We start from the raw sequence: 21446 nt of genomic DNA, 5'->3' as shown, positions 1-21446 counted from the left end.
CAGACAGGACCTGCTGCAGCAGGGGCCCTGTCTGTTCCAAGACTTACCGCAGCTGCGTTTGACGGCATGGCGGTTGAACGCCGGATCCTGAAGGAAAAGGGCATTCCGGAGGAAGTCATTCCTACGCTGATTAAAGCCAGGAAAGATGTAACTGCAAAGCATTATCACCGTATATGGCGGAAATATGTTGCTTGGTGTGAGGCCGAAAAGGCACTGGCTCCTCCCACTATGACCCTCCTCCAAGCCTCAGTTAGGACACTGTGCCCGGACGAGCTGACATAATAAGGAAGGATTTTGAATCCCGGGTAAGACTCTTACCAGCCACACCAATCACACTGTATAACTCGTGATACAATACCCAGTTTAACAGTATGAAAAACAACTGAGCCTCTCAACAGATGGCTCAACAATAACCCTTTAGTTAACAGTAACTATGTACAAGTATTGCAGACAATCCGCACTTGGGATGGGCGCCCAGCATCCACTACGGACTACGAGAAATAGAATTATCGGTAAGTAAATTCTTATTTTCTCTGACGTCCTAGTGGATGCTGGGAACTCCGTGGGGACCATGGGGATTATACCAAAGCTCCCAAACGGGCGGGAGAGTGCGGATGACTCTGCAGCACCGAATGAGAGAACTCCAGGTCCTCCTCAGCCAGGGTATCAAATTTGTAGAATTTAGCAAACGGATTTGCCCCTGACCAAATAGCTGCTCGGCAAAGTTGTAAAGCCGAGACCCCTCGGGCAGCCGCCCAAGATGAGCCCACTTTCCTTGTGGAATGGGCTTTTACAGATTTTGGCTGTGGCAGGCCTGCCACAGAATGTGCAAGCTGAATTGTATTACAAATCCAACAAGCAATAGTCTGCTTAGAAGCAGGAGCACCCAGCTTGTTGGGTGCATACAGGATAAACAGCGAGTCAGATTTTCTGACTCCAGCCATCCTGGAAACATATATTTTCAGGGCCCTGACTATGTCCAACAACTTGGAGTCCTCCAAGTCACTAGTAGCCGCAGGTACCACAATAGGTTGGTCCAGATGAAACGCTGAAACCACCTTAGGGAGAAAATGAGGACGAGTCCTCAATTCCGCCCTGTCTGAATGGAAGATCAGATAAGGGCTTTTACAGGATAAAGCCGCCAATTCTGACACGCGCCTGGCCTAGGCCAGGGCCAACAGCATGACCACTTTCCATGTGAGATATTTTAACTCCACAGATTCAAGTGGTTCAAACCATTGTGACTTTAGGAACCCCAAAACTACATTGAGATCCCAAGGTGCCACTGGAGGCACAAAAGGAGGCTGTATATGCAGTACCCCTTTTACAAACGTCTGAACTTCAGGAACTGAAGCTAGTTCTTTCTGGAAGAAAATTGACAGGGCCGAAATTTGAACCTTAATGGACCCCAATTTTAGGCCCATAGACACTCCTGTTTGCAGGAAATGCAGGAATCGACCTAGTTGAAATTCCTCCATCGGGGCCTTACTGGCCTCGCACCACGCAACATATTTTCGCCTAATGCGGTGATGATGCTTTTCGGTTACATCCTTCCTGGCTTTGATCAGGGTAGGGATGACTTCATCCGGAATGCCTTTTTCCTTCAGGATCCGGCGTTCAACCGCCCTGCCGTCAAACGCAGCCGCGGTAAGTCTTGGAATAGATAGGGTCCTTGATGTAGCAGGTCCCTTCTTAGAGGTAGAGGCCACGGGTCCTCCGTGAGCATCTCTTGAAGTTCCGGGTACCAAGTCCTTCTTGGCCAATCCGGAGCCACGAGTATAGTTCTTACTCCCCTCCGTCTTGTAATTCTCAATACTTTTGGTAAAAGAGGAAGAGGAGGGAACCCATACACTGACTGGTACACCCACGGTGTTACCAGAGCGTCCACAGCTATTGCCTGAGGGTCCCTTGACCTGGCGCAATACCTGTCCAATGTTTTGTTTAGGCGGGACGCCATCATGTCCACCTTTTGGTTTTTCCCAACGGTTTACAATCATGTGGAAGACTTCTGCTGAGGAAGTCTGTTTCCCAGTTGTCCACTCCCGGAATGAACACTGCTGACAATGCTATCACATGATTTTCCGCCCAGCGAAAAATCCTTGCAGCTTCTCTACGTGGGCGACTGCCGTGATGTTGTCCGACTGGATCAGCACCGGCTGACCTTGAAGCAGAGGTCTTGCTTGGCTTAGGGCATTGTAAATGGCCCTTAGCTCCAATGTGAAGTGATGTCTCCAGGCTTGACCACAAGCCCTGGAAATTTCTTCCCTGTGTGACTGCTCCCCAGCCTCGCAGGCTGGCATCCGTGGTCACCAGGACCCAGTCCTGAATGCCGAATCTGCGCCCTCTAGAAGATGAGCACTCTGCAACCACCACAGGAGAGACACCCTTGTCTTTGGTGACAGGGTTATCCGCTGATGCATCTGAAGATGCGATCCGGACCACTTTTCCAGCAGGTCCCACTGGAAAGTTCTTGCGTGGAATCTGCCGAATGGAATTGCTTCGTAGGAAGCCACCATTTTTCCCAGGACCCTTGTGCACTGCTGCACTGACACTTGGCCTGGTTTTAGGAGGTTTCTGACTAGTTCGGATAACTCCCTGGCTTTCTCCTCCTGGAGAAACACCTTTTTCTGGACTGTGTCCAGGATCATCCTTAGGAACAGAAGACGTGTCGTCGGGATCAGCTGCGATTTTGGAATATTAAGAATCCAACCGTGCTGCCGCAACACTACTTGAGAAAGTGCTACCCCGACTACCAACTCGAAGGAGTATCATAATTTCGGCCATTACTTTGGTAAAGACCCGGGGTGCCGTGGACAAACCAAACGGCAGCGTCTGAAACTGATAGTGACAGTTCTGTACCACAAACCTGAGGTACCCTTGGTGAGAAGGGTAAATTGGGACATGGAGATAAGCATCCTTGATGTCCAGAGACACCATATAATCCCCTTCTTCCAGGTTTGCCATCACCGCTCTGAGTGACTCCATCTTGAATTTGAACCTTTGTATGTAAGTGTTCAAGGATTTCAGATTTAAATTAGGTCTCACCGAGCCGTCCGGCTTCGGTACCACAAACAGCGTGGAATAATACCCCTTTCCCTGTTGTAGGAGGGGTACCTTGATTATCACCTGCTGGGAATACAGCTTGTGAATGGCTTCCCATACCGCCTCCCTGTCGGAGGGAGACGTCGGTAAAGCAGACTTTAGGAAAACGGCGAAGGGGAGACGTCTCGAATTCCAATTTGTACCCCTGAGATACCACCTGAAGGATCCAGGGGTCCCCTGTGAGTGAGCCCACTGCACGCTGAAATTTTTGAGACGGGCCCCCACCGTGCCTGAGTCCGCTTGTAAAGCCCCAGTGTCATCCTGAGGACTTGGCAGAAAACGGGAGAGGGCTTCTGTTCCTGGGAACTGGCTGTTTGCTGCAGCCTTTTTCCTCTCCCTCTGCCACGGGGCAGAAATGAGGAGCCTTTTGCCCGCTTGCCCTTATGGGGCCCAAAGGACTGCGCCTGATAATACGGCGTCTTCTTATGTTGAGAGGCTACCTGGGGTAAAAATGTGGATTTTCCAGCCGTTGCCGTGGCCACCAGGTCTGTTAGACCTACCCCAAATAACTCCTCCCTTTTTATAAGGCGATACTTCCATATGCCTTTTGGAATCAGCATCACCTGACCACTGTCTTGTCCATAACCCTCTTCTGGCAGAAATGGACAGCGCACTTACTCTTGATGCCAGTCGGCAAATATCCCTCTGTGCATCACGCATATATAGAAATGCATCTTTTAAATGCTCTATAGTCAGTAATATACTGTCCCTATCTAGGGTATTAATATTGTCAGTCAGGGAATCCGACCAAGCCACCCCAGCACTGCACATCCAGGCTGAGGCGATTGCTGGTCGCAGTATCACACCCGTGTGAGTGTATATACATTTTACTGCTTTCTGTCAGCAGGTTCCTTAAGGGCAGCCGGGGACGGTAGTGCCACCTGTTTAGACAAGCGTGTGAGCGCTTTATTCACCCTAGGGGGTGTTTCCCAACGTGCCCTATCCTCTGGCGGGAAGGGGTATGATGCTAATAACTTTTTAGGAATTAACAGTTTTTATCGGGGGAAACCCACGCATCATCACACACTTCATTTAATTCCTCAGATGCAGGAAAAACTACAGGCAGTTTTTTCTCACCCAACATAATACCCTTTTTAGTGGTACTGGTATTATCAGAAATGTGTAAAAACATTTTCCATAGCCTCAATCATGTAACGTGTGGCCCTACTGGAAGTCACATTCGTCTCTTAATCGTCGACACTGGAGTCAGTATCCGTGTCGGCGTCTGTATCTGCCATCTGCGGTAACGGGCGTTTTAGAGCCCCTGATGGCTTTTGAGACACCTGGACAGGCACAGGCTGAGTCGCCGGCTGTCTCATGTCATCAATCTTTTGTAAAGAGCTGACTCACATAATTCCTTCCATAAGCTCATCCACTCAGATGTCGACTCCCTAGGGGGTGACATCTCTGTTACAGGCAATTGCTCCGCCTCCACCTCATTTTCCTCCTCATACATGTCGACACAGCGTACCGACACACAGCACACACACAGGGAATGCTCTGAAAGATGACAGGACCCCACTAGCCCTTTGGGGAGACAGAGGGAGAGTATGCCAGCACACACCAGAGCGCTATATGTATATACAGGGATAACCTTATATAAGTGTTTTTCCCCTTATAGCTGCTGTATTGTTATACTGCGCCTAATTAGTGCCCCCCTCTCTTTTTTAACCCCTTTCTGTAGTGTAGTAACTGCAGGGGAGAGCCAGGGAGCTTCCCTCCAACGGAGCTGTGAGAGAAAATGGCGCCAGTGTGCTGATGAGATAGGCTCCGCCCCCTTCTCGGCGGCCTTTTCTCCCGTTTTTCTGTGGAATCTGGCAGGGGTTAAAATTCATCCATATAGCCCTGGGGGCTATATGTGATGTATTTTCGCCAGCCAAGGTGTTTTTATTGCTGCTCAGGGCGCCCCCCCCTAGCGCCATGCTCCCTCAGTGACCGAAGTGTGAAGTGTGCTGAGGAGCAATGGCGCACAGCTGCAGTGCTGTGCGCTACCTTGGTGAAGACAGGATGTCTTCTGCCGCCGATTTTCCGGACCTCTTCTTGCTTCTGGCTCTGTAAGGGGGCCGGCGGCGCGGCTCTGGGACCGAGCTCCGAGGCTGGGCCTGTGTTTGGTCCCTCTGGAGCTAATGGTGTCCAGTAGCCTAAGAAGCCCAATCCACTCTGCACGCAGGTGAGTTCGCTTCTTCTCCCCTTAGTCCCTCGATGCAGTGAGCCTGTTGCCAGCAGGTCTCACTGAAAATAAAAAACCTAAAACTAAACTTTCACTAAGAAGCTCAGGAGAGCCCCTAGTGTGCACCCTTCTCGGCCGGGCACAAAAATCTAACTGAGGCTTGGAGGAGGGTCATAGGGGGAGGAGCCAGTGCACACCAGGTAGTCCTAAAGCTTTACTTTTGTGCCCAGTCTCCTGCGGAGCCGCTATTCCCCATGGTCCTTACGGAGTTCCCAGCATCCACTAGGACGTCAGAGAAAATAATGTTTTCTTTTGGTGATATGGGCAGCTGAATTCCAGAAAAATTTCTCTAACGTCCTAGTGGATGCTGGGGACTCCGTAAGGACCATGGGGATAGACGGGCTCCGCAGGAGACATGGGCACTTTAAGAGAGAATTTAGGTTCTGGTGTGCACTGGCTCCTCCCTCTATGCCCCTCCTTCAGACCTCAGTTTGATACTGTGCCTAGACGAGCTGGGTGCTTTTCAGTGAGCTCTCCTGAGTTTGCTGAGAGAAAGTATTTTGTTAGGTTTTTTATTTTCAGGGAGCTCTGCTGGCAACAGACTCCCTGCATCGTGGGACTGAGGGGAGAGAAGCAGCCCTACTCTCTGAAGCTAGGTCCTGCTTCTTAGGCTACTGGACACCATTAGCTCCAGAGGGATCGGTACGCAGGATCTCACCCTCGCAGTCCGGTCCCGGAGCCCGCCACCGTCCCCCTCGCAGAGCCGGAAGACAGAAGCCGGGTGAGTATGAGAAGCAAAGAAGACTTCACAGTCGGCAGAAGACTCCGTGTTCTTCACTGAGGTAACGCACAGCACTGCAGCTGTGCGCCATTGCTCCACACACCTACACATACTCCGGTCACTGTAAGGGTGCAGGGCGCGGGGGGGGGGGGGGGGCGCCCTGGGCAGCATTTGGGACCTCTTTTGGCAAAGTTAAGTATATATACAGCTGGGCACTGTATATATGTATGAGCCCCCGCCAAAAAATTGCATATTTAAGCGGGACAGAAGCCCGCCACCGAGGGGGCGGGGCTTCTTCCTCAGCACTCACCAGCGCCATTTTTTCTCCACAGCTCCGCTGAGAGGAAGCTCCCCAGCCTCTCCCCTGCAGTTACACGGTAGAAGAGGGTAAAAAGAGAGGGGGGGTACATAATTAGGCGCAAAAAGCAATATAAACAGCAGCTACTGGGTTAACATTAAGTTACTATGTTATTCCTGGGTTTATAGTGCTGGGGTGTGTGCTGGCATACTCTCTCTCTGTCTCTCCAAAGGGCCTTGTGGGGGAACTGTCTTTAGAGAGGGCATTCCCTGTGTGTGTGGTGTGTCGGTACGCTTGTGTCGACATGTCTGATGAGGAAGGCTATGTGGAAGCAGAGCGGGAGCAAATGAATGTGGTGTCTCCGCCGACGGCGCCGACACCTGATTGGATGGATATGTGGAAGGTTTTAAATGATCATGTTAATTCCTTGCATAAAAAGTTAGAAAAAGCTGAATCCTCGGGACAGTCAGGGTCCCAACCCGTGCCTGATCCTATGTCGCAGAGGCCGTCAGGGTCTCAGAAGCGCCCACTATCCCAAACTGTTGACACAGATACCGACATGGATTCTGACTCCAGTGTCGATTACGATGATGCAAAGTTACAGCCAAAATTGGCTAAATCCATCCGTTATATGATTATAGCAATTAAGGATGTGTTGCACATCACAGAGGAAACCGCAGTCCCTGACAAGAGGGTTCATATGTATGGGGAAAAGAGGCAGGAGGTGACTCTTCCCCCCCCTCACACGAGCTAAATGAGTTATGTGAAAAGGCTTGGGAATCTCCAGATAAAAATATGCAGATTTCCAAAAGGATTCTTATGGCGTATCCTTTCCCGCCAACGGACAGGTTACGCTGGGAATCCTCCCCTAGGGTGGACAAAGCTTTAACACGCTTATCCAAGAAGGTAGCCCTGCCGTCACAGGATACGGCTACCCTCAAAGATGCTGCGGATCGCAAACAGGAGGTTACCCTGAAGTCCATTTATACACATTGAGGTACCTTACTGAGGCCGGCAATCGCGTCGGCCTGGGTGTGTAGTGCTGTAGCAGCATGGACGGATACCTTATCTGAGGAAATTGATACCTTAGACAAGGATACTGTATTGTTGACCCTGGGGCATATTAAAGATGTTATGTCGATTTCTGCCAGAAGGGTCCTGTGTACTCGGCAATGGACAGGTGATGCCGACTCAAAGAGGCATATGGAGGTTGTACCTTACAAGGGTGAGGAGTTGTTTGGGGAGGGTCTCTCGGACCTGGTCTCCACAGCTACAGCTGGAAAGTCAAATTTCTCTTACGTCCTAGAGGATGCTGGGGACTCCGTAAGGACCATGGTGTATAGACGGGCTCCGCAGGAGATAGGGCACCTAAAAAGAACTTTGACTATGGGTGTGCACTGGCTCCTCCCTCTATGCCCCTCCTCCAGACCTCAGTTAGATCTTGTGCCCAGAGGAGAATGGGTGCACTGCAGAGAGCTCTCCAGAGTTTTCTGTTGAAGAAGAAGAATTTTGTTAGGTTTTTTATTTTCAGGGAGTCCTGTTGGCAACAGGCTCCCTGCATTGTGGGACCGAGGAGAGAGAAGCAGAGCTGGCTTGTCAAGTTGGGCACTGCTTCTAAGGCTATTGGACACCATTAGCTCCAGAGGGAGTCGGAACACAGGTCTCACCTGGGGTTCGTCCCGGAGCCGCGCCGCTGTCCTCCTTACAGATGCCGAAGATAGAAGTCGGATAGAGAAGGCAGAAGACATCTTAGGCGGCAGAAGACATCAGATCTTCATGAGGTAAGGGCCATTGCTCCCAGTCACACACACACAGAGCAGCACTGAAGGGTGCATGGCGCAGGGGGGGGCGCCCTGGGCAGCAATAAACCTCACATTTGGGCAAATACAGATTGATTAGGCTGCGGAGGCAGTAAATCAATGATCCCCCGCCATTTTTATTGAAAAATCACTGGGACCGAAGCCCGCCGTCGGGTGGGCGGGGCTTGATCCTCAGCACTAACCAGCGCCATTTTCTCCACAGAAGCTGCATGAGGAAAACGCTGGCTCCCTGGTCTCTCCCCTGCTGAACTTCACAGGTTGGAAAAAAGAGGAGGGGGGCACATTAGCGACGCAGTGAGTGGGAATTGGTACATTATATATAGAAAAGCGCTATCTGGACATATTTTGTTTCCGTGTTTTTAAGCGCTGGTGTGTGCTGGCATACTCCCTCTCTGTCTCTCCTTAGGGCCTGGTTGGGGTTTTGTCCCCTTATAGGTTAATCCCTGTGTGTGTGGGGTGTCGGTACGTGTGTGTCGACATGTCTGAGGCGGAAGGCTTCTCCAAGGAGGAGGTGGAGCAAATGAGTGGTGTGTCACCGTCGGTTGTGCCGACTCCAGATTGGATGGACATGTGGCATATGTTGAATGCAAGTGTGGCATCTTTACATAAAAGGCTTGATAAGGCTGATTTAGGGGGGACATCAGGGGGTCAATCCTCGGATTGGACCGACTCACAGGGCCCGTCGGGGTCTCAAAAGCATCCCTTAACGCAAGACACTACTACCGACACGGATTCTGATTCCAGTGTCGACTATGACGAAGTAAAATTGCACCCTAGGGTGACTAAAACCATTCAGTGTATGATTGTGGCAATACACAAGGGGACACAAGGGTACACATGTTTAAGGAAAAGAAACAGATTATTAACTTTCCCACATCTCATGAATTGAATGATTTCTTTGGAAAAGCTTGGGAGACTCCGGATAGGAGACCGCAGATCCCCAAAATAATTTATATGGCATACCCCTTCCCTAAGCAGGACAGGGAGATTTGGGAATCACCCCCCACTGTGGACAAGGCCCTGACGCGCTTGTCCTAGAAAGTGGCGCTACCGTCTCCTGACACAGCAGCCCTTAAGGACCCTGCAGATCGCAGGCAAGAAACTACCTTAAAGTGTATTTATTCTCATACGGGTGCTGTGCTAAGACCGACAATTGCGTCGGCATGGGTGTGTAGCGCAATTGCAGCTTGGACAGATGAGCTGACAGATCAATTTGATAATATGGATAAGGATACTATATTCCTAACTCTAGCCCATATTAAAGACTCAGTCTTATTTATGAAAAATGCTCAAAGGGACATTGGATTGCTAGCTTCTAGGGCCAATGCCATGTCTATCTCAGCGAGAAGATCCTTATAGACTCGCCAATGGACGGGTGATGCGGATTCCAAAAAACATATGGAAGTACTACCCTATAAGGGTGATGTATTGTTTGGGGATGGGCTGACGGACCTGGTTTCCACAGCTACAGCAGGTAAATCAAATTTTTTACCATATATTCCCCAACAGCAAAAGAAAGTAACACCCTATCAGATGCAGTCCTTTCGGTCGCACAAGTCCAAAAGAGGTCGGGGATCGTCTTTCCTCGCCAGAGGTAAGGGCAGAGGCAAGAGAGCACCTGCTTCGGCAGGTGCCCAGGATCAAAAGTCCTTCCCGGCTGCTCCAAAACCCACAGCATGACGCTGGGGCTCCCCCGAGGAAGTCCGCACCGGTCGGGGCACGTCTTCGACTTTTCAGTCAGGCCTGGGTCAGTTCGGACCTGAATCCCTGGGTGTTGGAAATAGTTTCCCAGGGTTACAAATTGGAATTCGAGGAGGTGCCCCCGCGCCGATTTTTCAAATCGGCCCTACCAGCTTCCACATCGGAAAGGGATATAGTGTTAGCTGCAATTCAAACGCTGTGTATACAGCAAGTGATAATCAAGGTTCCCCTGCACCAGCAGGGAAGAGGTTACTACTCAACCCTATTTGTGGTCCCGAAACCGGACGGTTCGGTCAGACCTATTTTGAATCTGAAATCCCTAAACCTATACATAAAAAGATTCAAATTCAAAATGGAATATCTCAGAGCGATAATAGCCAACATGGAGGAGGGGGAGTTTATGGTGTCTCTGGACATAAAGGATGCGTACCTTCATGTCCCCATATATGCCCCCCATCAGGAATACCTGAGATTTGCTGTACAGGATTGTCATTACCAATTTCAGACGTTGCCGTTTGGACTCTCCACGGCCCCGAGGATTTTCACCAAGATAATGGCGGAAATGATGGTGGTCCTGCGCAAGCATGGAGTCACAATTATCCCATACTTGGACGATCTCCTGATAAAAGCAAGATCAAGGGAGAAATTGCTGAGCAGTGTGGCGCTCTCTCTGAGAGTACTCCAGCAACACGGTTGGATTCCAAATCTACCGAAGTCACAGTTGATTCCGACAACTCGACTACCGTTCCTAGGTATGATACTGGATACGGAACAAATGAAGGTCTTCCTCCCAATAGAGAAAGCCCAAGACATCCAGAACATGGTCAGAGACCTGCTAAAACCGAAAAGGGTGTCAGTTCACCAATGCACTCGAGTTCTGGGGGAAATGGTGGCGGCCTACGAGGCCATTCCCTTCGGAAGGTTCCATGCAAGGACTTTTCAATGGGACCTTCTGGACAAGTGGTCCGGGTCCCATCTGCACTTACATCGGAAAATAACTCTGTCCCCAGGGACCAGAGTGTCCCTCCTGTGGTGGTTGCAAAGTGCTCACCTCCTGGAAGGTCGCAGGTTCGGAATTCAGGATTGGATCCTGGTTACCACGGACGCGAGCCTCCGAGGATGGGGAGTGGTCACACAGGGAAAAAAATTTCAGGGTCTTTGGTCAGACCAGGAGTCCTGTCTACACATCAATGTGTTGGAACTCAGGGCCATTTACAACGGCCTTCGACAAGCGGAGAGTTTTCTTCGAAACCTACCGGTTCTGATTCAATCAGACAATGTCACAGCAGTGGCTCATGTGAACCGCCAAGGCGGGGCAAGAAGCAGAGTCGAGATGGCGGAAGCAACAAGGATCCTTCGCTGGGCGGAAAATCATGTAAGCGCTCTGTCGGCTGTCTTCATTCCGGGAGTGGACAACTGGGAAGCAGACTTCCTCAGCAGACACGATCTCCATCCAGGAGAGTGGGGACTTCATCAAGAAGTCTTTGCAGACGTAACACGTCTTTGGGGAACTCCTCAAATAGACATGATGGCATCACGCCTCAACAAAAAACTTCGGAGGTATTGCGACAGGTCTCGGGACCCTCAGGCAGTAGCAGTAGACGCTCTGGTAACACCGTGGGTGTTCAAATCGGTCTACGTGTTTCCTCCTCTTCCTCTCATCACAAAAGTGTTGGGGATCATAAGACGAAGAAGAGTACAGACGATACTCGTTGTCCCAGACTGGCCTCGAAAGGCCTGGTACTCGGATCTACAAGAGATGCTCACAGGAGATCTCTGGCCTCTTCCTCTGAGGGAAGACCTGTTGCAGCAGGGGCCCTGTGTATTTCAAGACTTACCGCGGTTACGTTTGACGGCATGGCGGTTGAACTCCGAATCCTAGCGAAAAAGGGGATTCCGGAAGAGGTCATCCCTACTTTAATAAAAGCTAGGAAGGAGGTGACTGTAAAACATTATCACCGTATCTGGCGAAAGTATGTGTCTTGGTGTGAGACCAAGAATGCACCTACGGAAGATTTTCATCTGGGTCGTCTTCTCCACTTCCTACAGACAGGAGTGGATATGGGCCTGAAATTAGGCTCTGTTAAGGTACAGATTTCGGCCCTCTTGATTTTCTTTCAGAAGGAATTGGCTTCTCTTCCAGAAGTCCAGACGTTTGTAAAGGGAGTGCTGCACATCCAGCCCCCTTTTGTGCCTCCAGTGGCACCATGGGACCTGAACGTGGTGTTGCAGTTCCTAAAATCACACTGGTTTTGAACCACTTAACAAGGTTGAGTTGAAATTTCTTACCTGGAAGGTGGTCATGTGGTTGGCCTTAGCATCAGCAAGGCGAGTGTCAGAATTGGCGGCTTTGTCACACAAGAGCTCCTACTTGATTTTTCATGTGGATCGAGCTGAATTGAGGACACGTCCGCAATTTTTGCCTAAAGTGGTTTCTTCGTTCCATATGAATCCTATTGTTGTGCCTGTGGCTACAAGTGTCCTGGAGGATTCCAGATCCCTGGACGTAGTCAGGGCCTTAAAAATTTATGTAGCCAGGACGGCTAGAATTAGGAAAACAGAGGCTCTGTTTGTCCTGTATGCGGCCAATAAGATTGGCGCTCCTGCTTCGAAGCAGACTATTGCTCACTGGATCTGTAATACGATTCAGCAGGCTCACTCTACGGCTGGATTGCCGGTACCAAATTCGGTTAAGGCCCATTCCACTAGGAAGGTGGGCTCTTCTTGGGCGGCTGCCCGAGGCGTCTCGGCATTACAACTTTGCCGAGCGGCGACTTGGTCGGGGTCAAACACTTTTGCTAAATTCTACAAGTTTGATTCCCTGGCTGATGAGGACCTAGCGTTTGCTCAGTCGGTGCTGCAGAGTCATACGCACTCTCCCGCCCGATTGGATGCTTTGGTATAAACCCCATGGTCCTTACGGAGTCCCCAGCATCCTCTAGGACGTAAGAGAAAATAAGATTTTAAACCTACCGGTAAATCTATTTCTCCTAGTCCGTAGAGGATGCTGGGCGCCCGTCCCAGTGCGGAAACTCTGCAAGACTTGTATATAGTTGTTGCTTACATAAGGGTTATGTTACAGTTGACATCGGTCTTGGACCGTTACTGTCGTTTGTTCATACTGTTAACTGGTTATGTATGTTCCAGGTTACATGGTATGATTGGTGTGGGCTGGTATGAATCTTGCCCTTGGATTGCTAAATCCTGCCTTGTATTGTCCATCTCCTCTGGGCTCAGTTCTCTAACTGAGGTCTGGAGGAGGGGCATAGAGGGAGGAGCCAGTGCACACCCATAGTCAAAGTTCTTTTTAGGTGCCCTATCTCCTGCGGAGCCAGTCTATACCCCATGGTCCTTACGGAGTCCCCAGCATCCTCTACGGACTAGGAGAAATAGATTTACCGGTAGGTTTAAAATCTTATTTTTTTGCCTTTTATTCCCTCACAGCCTAAGAGAGCACCATATTATCAAATGCAGTCCTTTCGATCGCAAAGAAACAAGAAAGTCTGAGGTGCGTCCTTTCTTGCCAGAGGCAGGGGCAGAGGTAAGAAGCTGCACAACACAGCTAGTTCCCAGGAACAGAAGTCCTCCCCGGCCTCTACAAAATCCACCGCATGACGCAGGGGCTCCACAGGCGGAGCTAGGCCCGATGGGGGCACGTCTTCGAAATTTCAGCCACAAGTGGGTTCACTCCCAGGTGGATCCCTGGGCGATAGAAATTGTGTCTCAGGGATACAAGCTGGAATTCGCAGGGATGCCCCCTCACCGATACCTCAAATCGGCCCTGCCAGCTTCCCCCTTAGAGAGGGAAATAGTGTTAACTGCAATTCACAAATTGTATCTTCAACAGGTGGTGGTCAAGGTTGCCCTCCTTCAACAGGGAAGGGGTTATTATTCTACCATGTTTGTAGTCCCGAAACCGGACGGTTCGGTCAGACCCATATGGAATTTAAAATCCCTGAACATATACCTGACAAGGTTCAAGTTCAAGATGGAATCGCTGAGAGCGGTCATCGCAAGCCTGGAAGGGGGGGATTTTGTGGTGTCTCTGGACATGAAGGATGCATACCTTCATGTCCCCATTTATCCACCTCATCAGGCGTACCTCAGATTTGTGGTACAGGATAGTCATTACCAATTTCAGACGTTGCCGTTTGGTCTCTCCACTGCACCGAGTATATTTACCAAGGTAATGGCGGAAATGAGGGTACTCCTGCGGAAGCAAGGGGTCACCATTATCCCGTACTTGGACGATCTCCTCATAAAGGCGAGATCAAGAGAGCAGTTGCTGAACAGCGTCGCACTTTCTCTGGAAGTGTAACGGCAACACGGCTGGATTCTGAATATTCCAAAGTCGCAGTTGGTTCCTACGACTCGTCTGCCTTTCCTGGGCATGATTCTAGACACAGACCAGAAAAGGGTTTATCTCCCTATAGAGAAAGCTCAGAAACTCATGACACTGGTCAGGAACCTATTAAAACCAAAACAGGCGTCTGTACATCACTGCACCCGAGTCATGGGAAAGATGGTGGCATCATACGAGGCCATTCCCTTCGGCAGGTTCTATGCGAGGACCTTTCAATGGGACTAACTGGACAAGTGGTCCGGATCACATCTTCAGATGCATCAGTTAATCACCCTATCCCCCAGGGCCAGGGTGTCACTCCTGTGGTGGCTGCAGAGCGCTCACCTTCTCGAGGGCCGCAGATTCGGCATTCAGGACTGGGTCCTGGTGACCACGGATGCAAGCCTCTGAGGTTGGGGAGCAGTCACACAGGGAAGAAATTTCCAAGGTCTGTGGTCAAGTCAAGAGACTTGCCTTCACATCAACATCCTGGAACTAAGGGCCATATACAAAGCCCTACATCAAGCGGAGACCCTGCTTCGCGACCAACCGGTTCTGATTCGGTCAGACAACATCATCGCAGTGGCTCATGTAAACCGACAAGGCGGCACAAGGAGCAGGGTGGCGATGGCGGAAGCCACCAGAATTCTTCGCTGGGCGGAAAATCACTTAAGCGCACTGTCAGCAGTGTTCATCCCGGGAGTGGACAACGGGGAAGCAGACTTCCTCAGCAGATACAGCCTCCACCCGGGAGAGTGGGGACTTCATCAGGAAGTCTTCGCACAGATTACAAGTCGGTGGGAACTGCCACAGGTGGACATGATGGCATCCCGCCTCAACAAAAGCTACAGAGGTATTGCGCCAGGTCAAGAGACCCTCAGGCGATAGCTGTGGACGCCCTGGTGACACCGTGGGTGTTCCAGTCGGTCTATGTATTACCTCCTCTTCCTCTCATACCCAAGGTGCTGAGGATAATAAGAAAAAGAGGAGTGAGAACAATCCTCAGTGTTCCAGATTGGCCACGAAGGACTTGGTATCCAGATCTGCAAGAAATGCTCACAGAGGACCCGTGGCCTCTTCCTCTAAGACAGGACTTGTTGCAACAGGGGCACTGTCTGTTCCAAGACTTACCGCGGCTGCGTTTGACGGCATGGCGGTTGAACGCCGGATCCTAGCAGAGAAAGGCATTCCGGATGAGGTCATTCCTACGCTGATAAAGGCTAGGAAGGACGTGACAGCTCAATATTATCACCGTATATGGCGAAAATATGTTGCTTGGTGTGAGGCCAGGAATGCTCCTACGGAGGAATTCCAGCTGGGCCGTTTCCTTCACTTCCTACAGTCCGGAGTGAATTTGGGCCTAAAATTGGGTTCCATTAAGGTCCAGATTTCGGCCCTATCCATTTTCTTTCAAAAGGAGTTGGCTTCTCTACCTGAAGTTCAGACGTTTGTAAAGGGAGTGCTGCATATTCAGCCTCCTTTTGTGCCTCCAGTGGCACCTTGGGATCTTAACGTGGTGTTAAGTTTCCTGAAATCCCACTGGTTTGAACCACTTAAAACGGTGGAGTTGAAATATCTCACGTGGAAGGTGGTCATGCTATTAGCCTTGGCTTCGGCTAGGCGTGTGTCAGAGTTGGCGGCTTTGTCACATAAAAGCCCCTATCTGGTTTTTCATGTGGATAGAGCAGAATTGCGGACCCGTCCACAATTTCTGCCGAAAGTGGTTTCATCTTTTCATATAAACCAACCTATTGTGGTGCCTGTGGCTACTACTGACTTGGATGATTCCGAGTTGCTTGATGTGGTCAGGGCTTTGAAGGTTTATGTAGCCAGAATGGCTAGGGTCAGGAAAACAGAGTCGTTGTTTATCCTGTATGCATCCAACAAGCTTGGTGCTCCTGCTTCAAAGCAAACTATTGCTCGCTGGATCTGTAACACGATTCAGCAGGCTCATTCTGCGGCTGGATTGCCGCTGCCAAAATCAGTTAAGGCCCATTCCACTAGGAAGGTGGGCTCTTCTTGGGCGGCTGCCCGAGGGGTCTCGGCATTACTACTTTGCCGAGCGGCTACTTGGTCAGGTTCATACACTTTTGCAAAGTTCTACAAGTTTGATACCCTGGCTGAGGAGGACTTCTTGTTTGCTCAATTGGTGCTGCAGAGTCATCCGCACTCTCCCGCCCGTTTGGGAGCTTTGGTATAATCCCCATGGTCCTTACGGAGTCCCCAGCATCCACTAGGACGTTAGAGAAAATAAGATTTTACTTACCGGTAAATCTATTTCTCGTAGTCCGTAGTGGATGCTGGGCGCCCGTCCCAAGTGCGGACTTCTTCTGCAATGCTTGTATATAGTTATTGCTTCAATAAGGGTTATGTTATGGTTGCATCAGGGTTTGACCTGATGCTCTGTTGTTTGTCATACTGTTAACTGGTTGTTTTCACATGTTATACGGTATGATTGGTGTGGCTGGTATGAATCTTGCCCTGGATTACCAAAATCCTTTCCTTGTACTGCCAGTGCACACCAGAACCTAAATTCTTTCTTAAAGTGCCCATGTCTCCTGCGGAGCCCGTCTATCCCCATGGTGCTTACGGAGTCCCCAGCATCCACTACGGACTACGAGAAATAGATTTACCGGTAAGTAAAATCTTATTTTTTACACCACAGATTTTTTGGCCTCAAACTGTCAAAAAAGTACTTTTCTCTAAGCCCTGAGGTGGCAATTTTTGACATTTTTATCAGAGGTTGTATAAGCAACTTTCACAGCTTCTGCTCTCACAGATCTGCCAGAGCAATTACTTGAATACTGCTGATTGTGCACAACGGAGTCAGTGACCGTTACCTCCACTATCAGGGCCCACAACACCACTACTACTGCATAGTGTGAACTGAAGCTTTACCAAAGTTAGGACCACATATATACCAACCAATCATGCAAAATTTCATCAAAATCAGAGATGGTCAAGTGGGTACATTTTTCAAAATTGGTCCACTTGACATGGAATGAGCCTTTAGTATCCCCCAATGGTCCAATAGAAAAAGATGTAACTTACCTACATAAATCGCATTAATTTCTTACATTTTAAGTTATCATTCTAATAAAAGTATTTGTAATTTGCGCTTTGAAGTGAAATAACTGAATAGCTTAAACTCGCTAATAGTGTGCAGAAATGGGGGGTGGGGGTAGTGGAGACACCTACTTTACATACATATATTTATTTTATTTCCAGCAGATGGACACACAAGCTGTAATACGTCGGGGGGATATCTAATTTTGTCTCCAGATTTTAAAGCAGAAGATAACTTCACACAAGATTCTCCAGAAGAAACCTGCATTACTCTATCTATAGATCCAGTGCTTCACTGTGCAGTTACATCACCTGATACGTCTAATCTTGAGGACTATTTGCCAGATCACTCAGATATCGCTACACTTAGTATAGCTCATGCAGGTGCTAAATGTTTTGCACACAAATCACATCTTGTTATGCATCAGAGGAATCACACAAGTGAGAAACCATTTACATGTTCAAAGTGTGGGAAATGTTTTGCTAAAAAATCAGATCTCATTAGACATCAGATCACTCACACAGGCGAGAAGCTGTTTTCATGTTCTGAGTGTGGGAGATGTTTTACCCAAAAATCACATCTTGTTACACATCAGAAACGTCACACAGGTAGGAACCTGTTTCCATGTTCAGAGTGTGGGAAATGTTTTACCCAGAAATCAGATCTTGTTAAACACCAGAGAACCCACACAGGTGAGAGACCATTTCCATGCGCCGAGTGTGGGAAATGTTTTGCACACAAATTAGATCTTGTTACACATCAGAGAAGTCATACTGGGGAGAAACCATTCCCATGTTCTGAGTGTGGGAAATGTTTTGCACACAAATCACATCTTGTTACACATCAGAGAATTCACACAGGTGAAAAGCCATTTCAGTGTTCTGAGTGTGAAAAATGTTTTACAGAGAAATCAGTTCTCGTTAAACATCAGAGAACTCACACAGGTGAAAAGCCATTCCCATGCTCTGAGTGTGGGAAATGTTTTACACAGGAATCGGCTCTTGTTACACATCAGAGAAGTCACACAGGTGAGAAGCCATATCCATGTTCTGAGTGTTGGAAGTGTTTCACAAGGAAATCAATTCTTGTTAGACATCAGAGAACTCACACAGGTGAGAAGCCATTTTCATGCATTGAGTGTGGGAAATGTTTTACACAGAAATCAGATCTTGTTACACATCAGAAAAGACACACCGGGGAGAAACCATTTCCATGCTCTGAGTGTGGGAAATGTTTTGCCTATAAATCTGATCTTGTTAAACATCAGAGATGTCGCACAAGTGAAAAACCATTTTAATTTGTATGTTCGGTTTATCACGCAGATGCGCTCTTACGCTTACCAAAATAGATCTAAATAAGCTGATAGGCCTGAATCAAATACTAATGTTGATATTTTTATAATAAATAGATAAATAGGCAAAAATACAGAAGACCTGATTTAAGTGCTGTCCATGCGTGGAATAAATGCGAATATCCGCCTGTATACAGAATCTGCTGCATCTGTGATTCCCCCCTGTGAAAATGGCCTTCATCACTATTATTATCCTTTATTTATATGGCGCCACAAGGGATCTGCAGCGCCCATTACACAGTACATAATCAAATGAGCAAACAAGAAAACAGCACTTACAGTACAAGACAATATAGGACAGGTATAGAAAACACGGGGTTAGGTGCCATCAAAGGGAGTATGGAGTATAAGATAGTATAAGTAAGAAAAGGAAAGGCACATGAGGAAAGAAGTCCCTGCTCTTGCGAGCTTACAATCACAAAAACCGGGACTTTCAGGGGTAAATTTACTAAGATGGGATTTCTGTTTAAGATGGAATGTTGCCCATAGCAACCAATCAGATTCCAGGTATTATCTTCTAGAAGGTGCTAATTAAATGAGAAGTCTAATTTAATTGGTTGCTATGGGCAACATCCAATCTTAAATAGAACTCCTATCTTAGTAAATTTACCCCTTAGTGTGCCTTGAGGACCGGAGTTGGGAATGCCTGCTCCAGTTATACAGTATAGTAACATGTATTTGTAACTTCCAGCCATAGATAGAGGTGAAATGTGTCATAAGCAAAGCTTGGTACAGATTGCTTATGTATGGTACTTATTGTGTAAGTATGTTGGACTTGTAGATCAAGATCTTTATTTGCTTTGCGATTGTCAAACGGTTGTCAACATCTTGCAATCTGATCACTACATTTTGGCAACCATGCTTGACCGCAGGTTTAAGGCGTATGTAATGTCTTTCTTTCCAACTGACGCAGATATTGAGAGATGCAATGATCTTGTGAGCAAGTTGTCAGCTCAAGAGGCACATGACAATGCAAAGTCTCCTCCTTCGGTTTCTCCTCCAACTGCTGCTGCCAGGAAAAAAATAACCTTTTTCCAGGGACCCACTGGTGATAGGGAGGAGTCCACTCAACACACCAGAGTGAAACCACATTATGACATCTGGTTAGGCCTAAAAGAATTGCCCAAAACTATTGACACCTCTACCATGGCTCAATCTGACACAGTAACCATCATTAGAATGGTGGAGTATTATTTTAACAACAATGTACAAATTAGCATGTCAGACAGTCCCTTTGATTACTGGGAGAAAAAAGGCAATTTGGAGCCCCTTGTACAAAGTAGCTTTGCTTTACTTAAGCTGCTCTCTCTCCCAGTGTTTACTCGGAAAGAGTGTTTAGCAAAGCCATGAACCTTGTGAGCGATCAATGTAGAATACTACCTAAAAATGTGGAAAAGCGGATATTCATAAAAATGAACTACAAATTCCATGAGGAGGACCTTTCCTGCCAATTACATCAAAATACAGAGACTTCTTTAATGGTCGATTCCAGCTGTAGAGAGGATTAACAACACTGTTAGCTTGTTTTGTGGGGCCAAAACAAACCAAGCACTCCAGCTACAAAAGTGTCACTCTCTGTCGCTGAAGTGCTTGGTTTGTTAAACTGTGCTTGTCCTTTTTATTATCCAATATGTGGGTGGGAGGGCCAAAGGACAATTCCATCTGGCACCACTTGTGGACTAAATTTGGGAGAGTAAACCATGGTATTATCCCTCAGACTCGTGTGCACCTGATAAATGTGCTACAGGAGTGTGCTACCCAATTAGGGGAGAGGGGGATTAGTATGGCCAACAGGTTTATTAGTGTGATTTTTCTGATTGTGATTTATTTTTTTTTATTCTAAATTAATTAATCCTGATGTTCCCAAATGCAGCTCTCAAGGCACTCTAATGGTCCTGGTTTTAAGTATATCCATGCTTGGCCACTGGTAAGTGAATTATTACCTCAGTAAATTTGATATACTCACCTGTGCAGATTCAGGGATATATTTAAAACCTGGACTGTTAGGGTGCCTTGAGAACTGCATTTATGAATCTCTGAATGAATAATTTAATCAGTACTTTCAACCCTTATTAGTAATCCTTTGCTATTAATATTGCACTCTTGTTTTATGGCCCTTTTGTCTCAGTGGCTGCAAAATAGATTCTTGTCTTTTTTTTGTATTCTAAATTAATTAGTAAATTTCAACCCTTGTCATTAATATATTGTACTCTTGTTTTATGTATGACCTTTTTTCTAAGTGACTGAAAAACAGATTCTTGTGTTTGTTTGTTTTTTTTTATATATACTAAATTAATAAATTCTTTCAACCCATGTCAGGAATCCTTTGCTGTTAACAGTGTACTCTTTTTATGGCCTTTTGGCTTAATAGCTGCAAAACATGAATTCCAGGAGATTGTAGGTACTACTGAATGTCCTTCATGAGGTCGTATAGTTTATTAAACTGACATCCTGTTGTCAGGATTCTGTAACTTTGTCTGTCCCCGGAGGGGGCACTAGTGGGTCAGTGTAGGAGTGATAGAGGAAACGGGGAGACTGACAAAAAGTTCTGCGCATGTGCGCTTGATATTTATTATCACACAGGGATAACGGATGACAGGAACAATGAATAATAACTTAATCCGATAAATGAATATTTCAAAAGTCACTGGTAACAAATGAGCAATGAAGATGAACTTGCAACTTGATATAAATGATAAGGATAAGGCAATAATGAAATCAGATGCAGCAAACGAAACTCCGATATATAACAAATAGCAATCCAAGCACACAGTCTCTGTAGAAGCACACGTCTTTAAGCCAAGCAAGGCCCTA

The 21446-nt window shown here is 47.8% G+C and overlaps 1 protein-coding gene across 1 annotated transcript in view; it reads left to right on the top strand.

Moving 5' to 3' along the window:
* The window catches only part of LOC134983618 (zinc finger protein 436-like), a 48998-nt gene extending 28127 nt beyond the window's left edge, over window positions 1-20871 (top strand). The window contains exon 7 of the mRNA XM_063949294.1: window positions 17443-20871. Within this exon, the coding sequence (XP_063805364.1) occupies window positions 17443-18578 (1136 nt within the window). The 3' untranslated portion in view covers window positions 18579-20871. The remainder of the gene's footprint in view (window positions 1-17442) is intronic.
* Window positions 20872-21446: the final 575 nt, after the last annotated feature.

Source organism: Pseudophryne corroboree (assembly GCF_028390025.1).
Source record: "Pseudophryne corroboree isolate aPseCor3 chromosome 3 unlocalized genomic scaffold, aPseCor3.hap2 SUPER_3_unloc_2, whole genome shotgun sequence".
Lineage (NCBI taxonomy): Eukaryota > Metazoa > Chordata > Amphibia > Anura > Myobatrachidae > Pseudophryne > Pseudophryne corroboree.
Note: the sequence above shows the minus strand (reverse complement) of the source record. Positions and strands in the feature narration are given on the sequence as shown.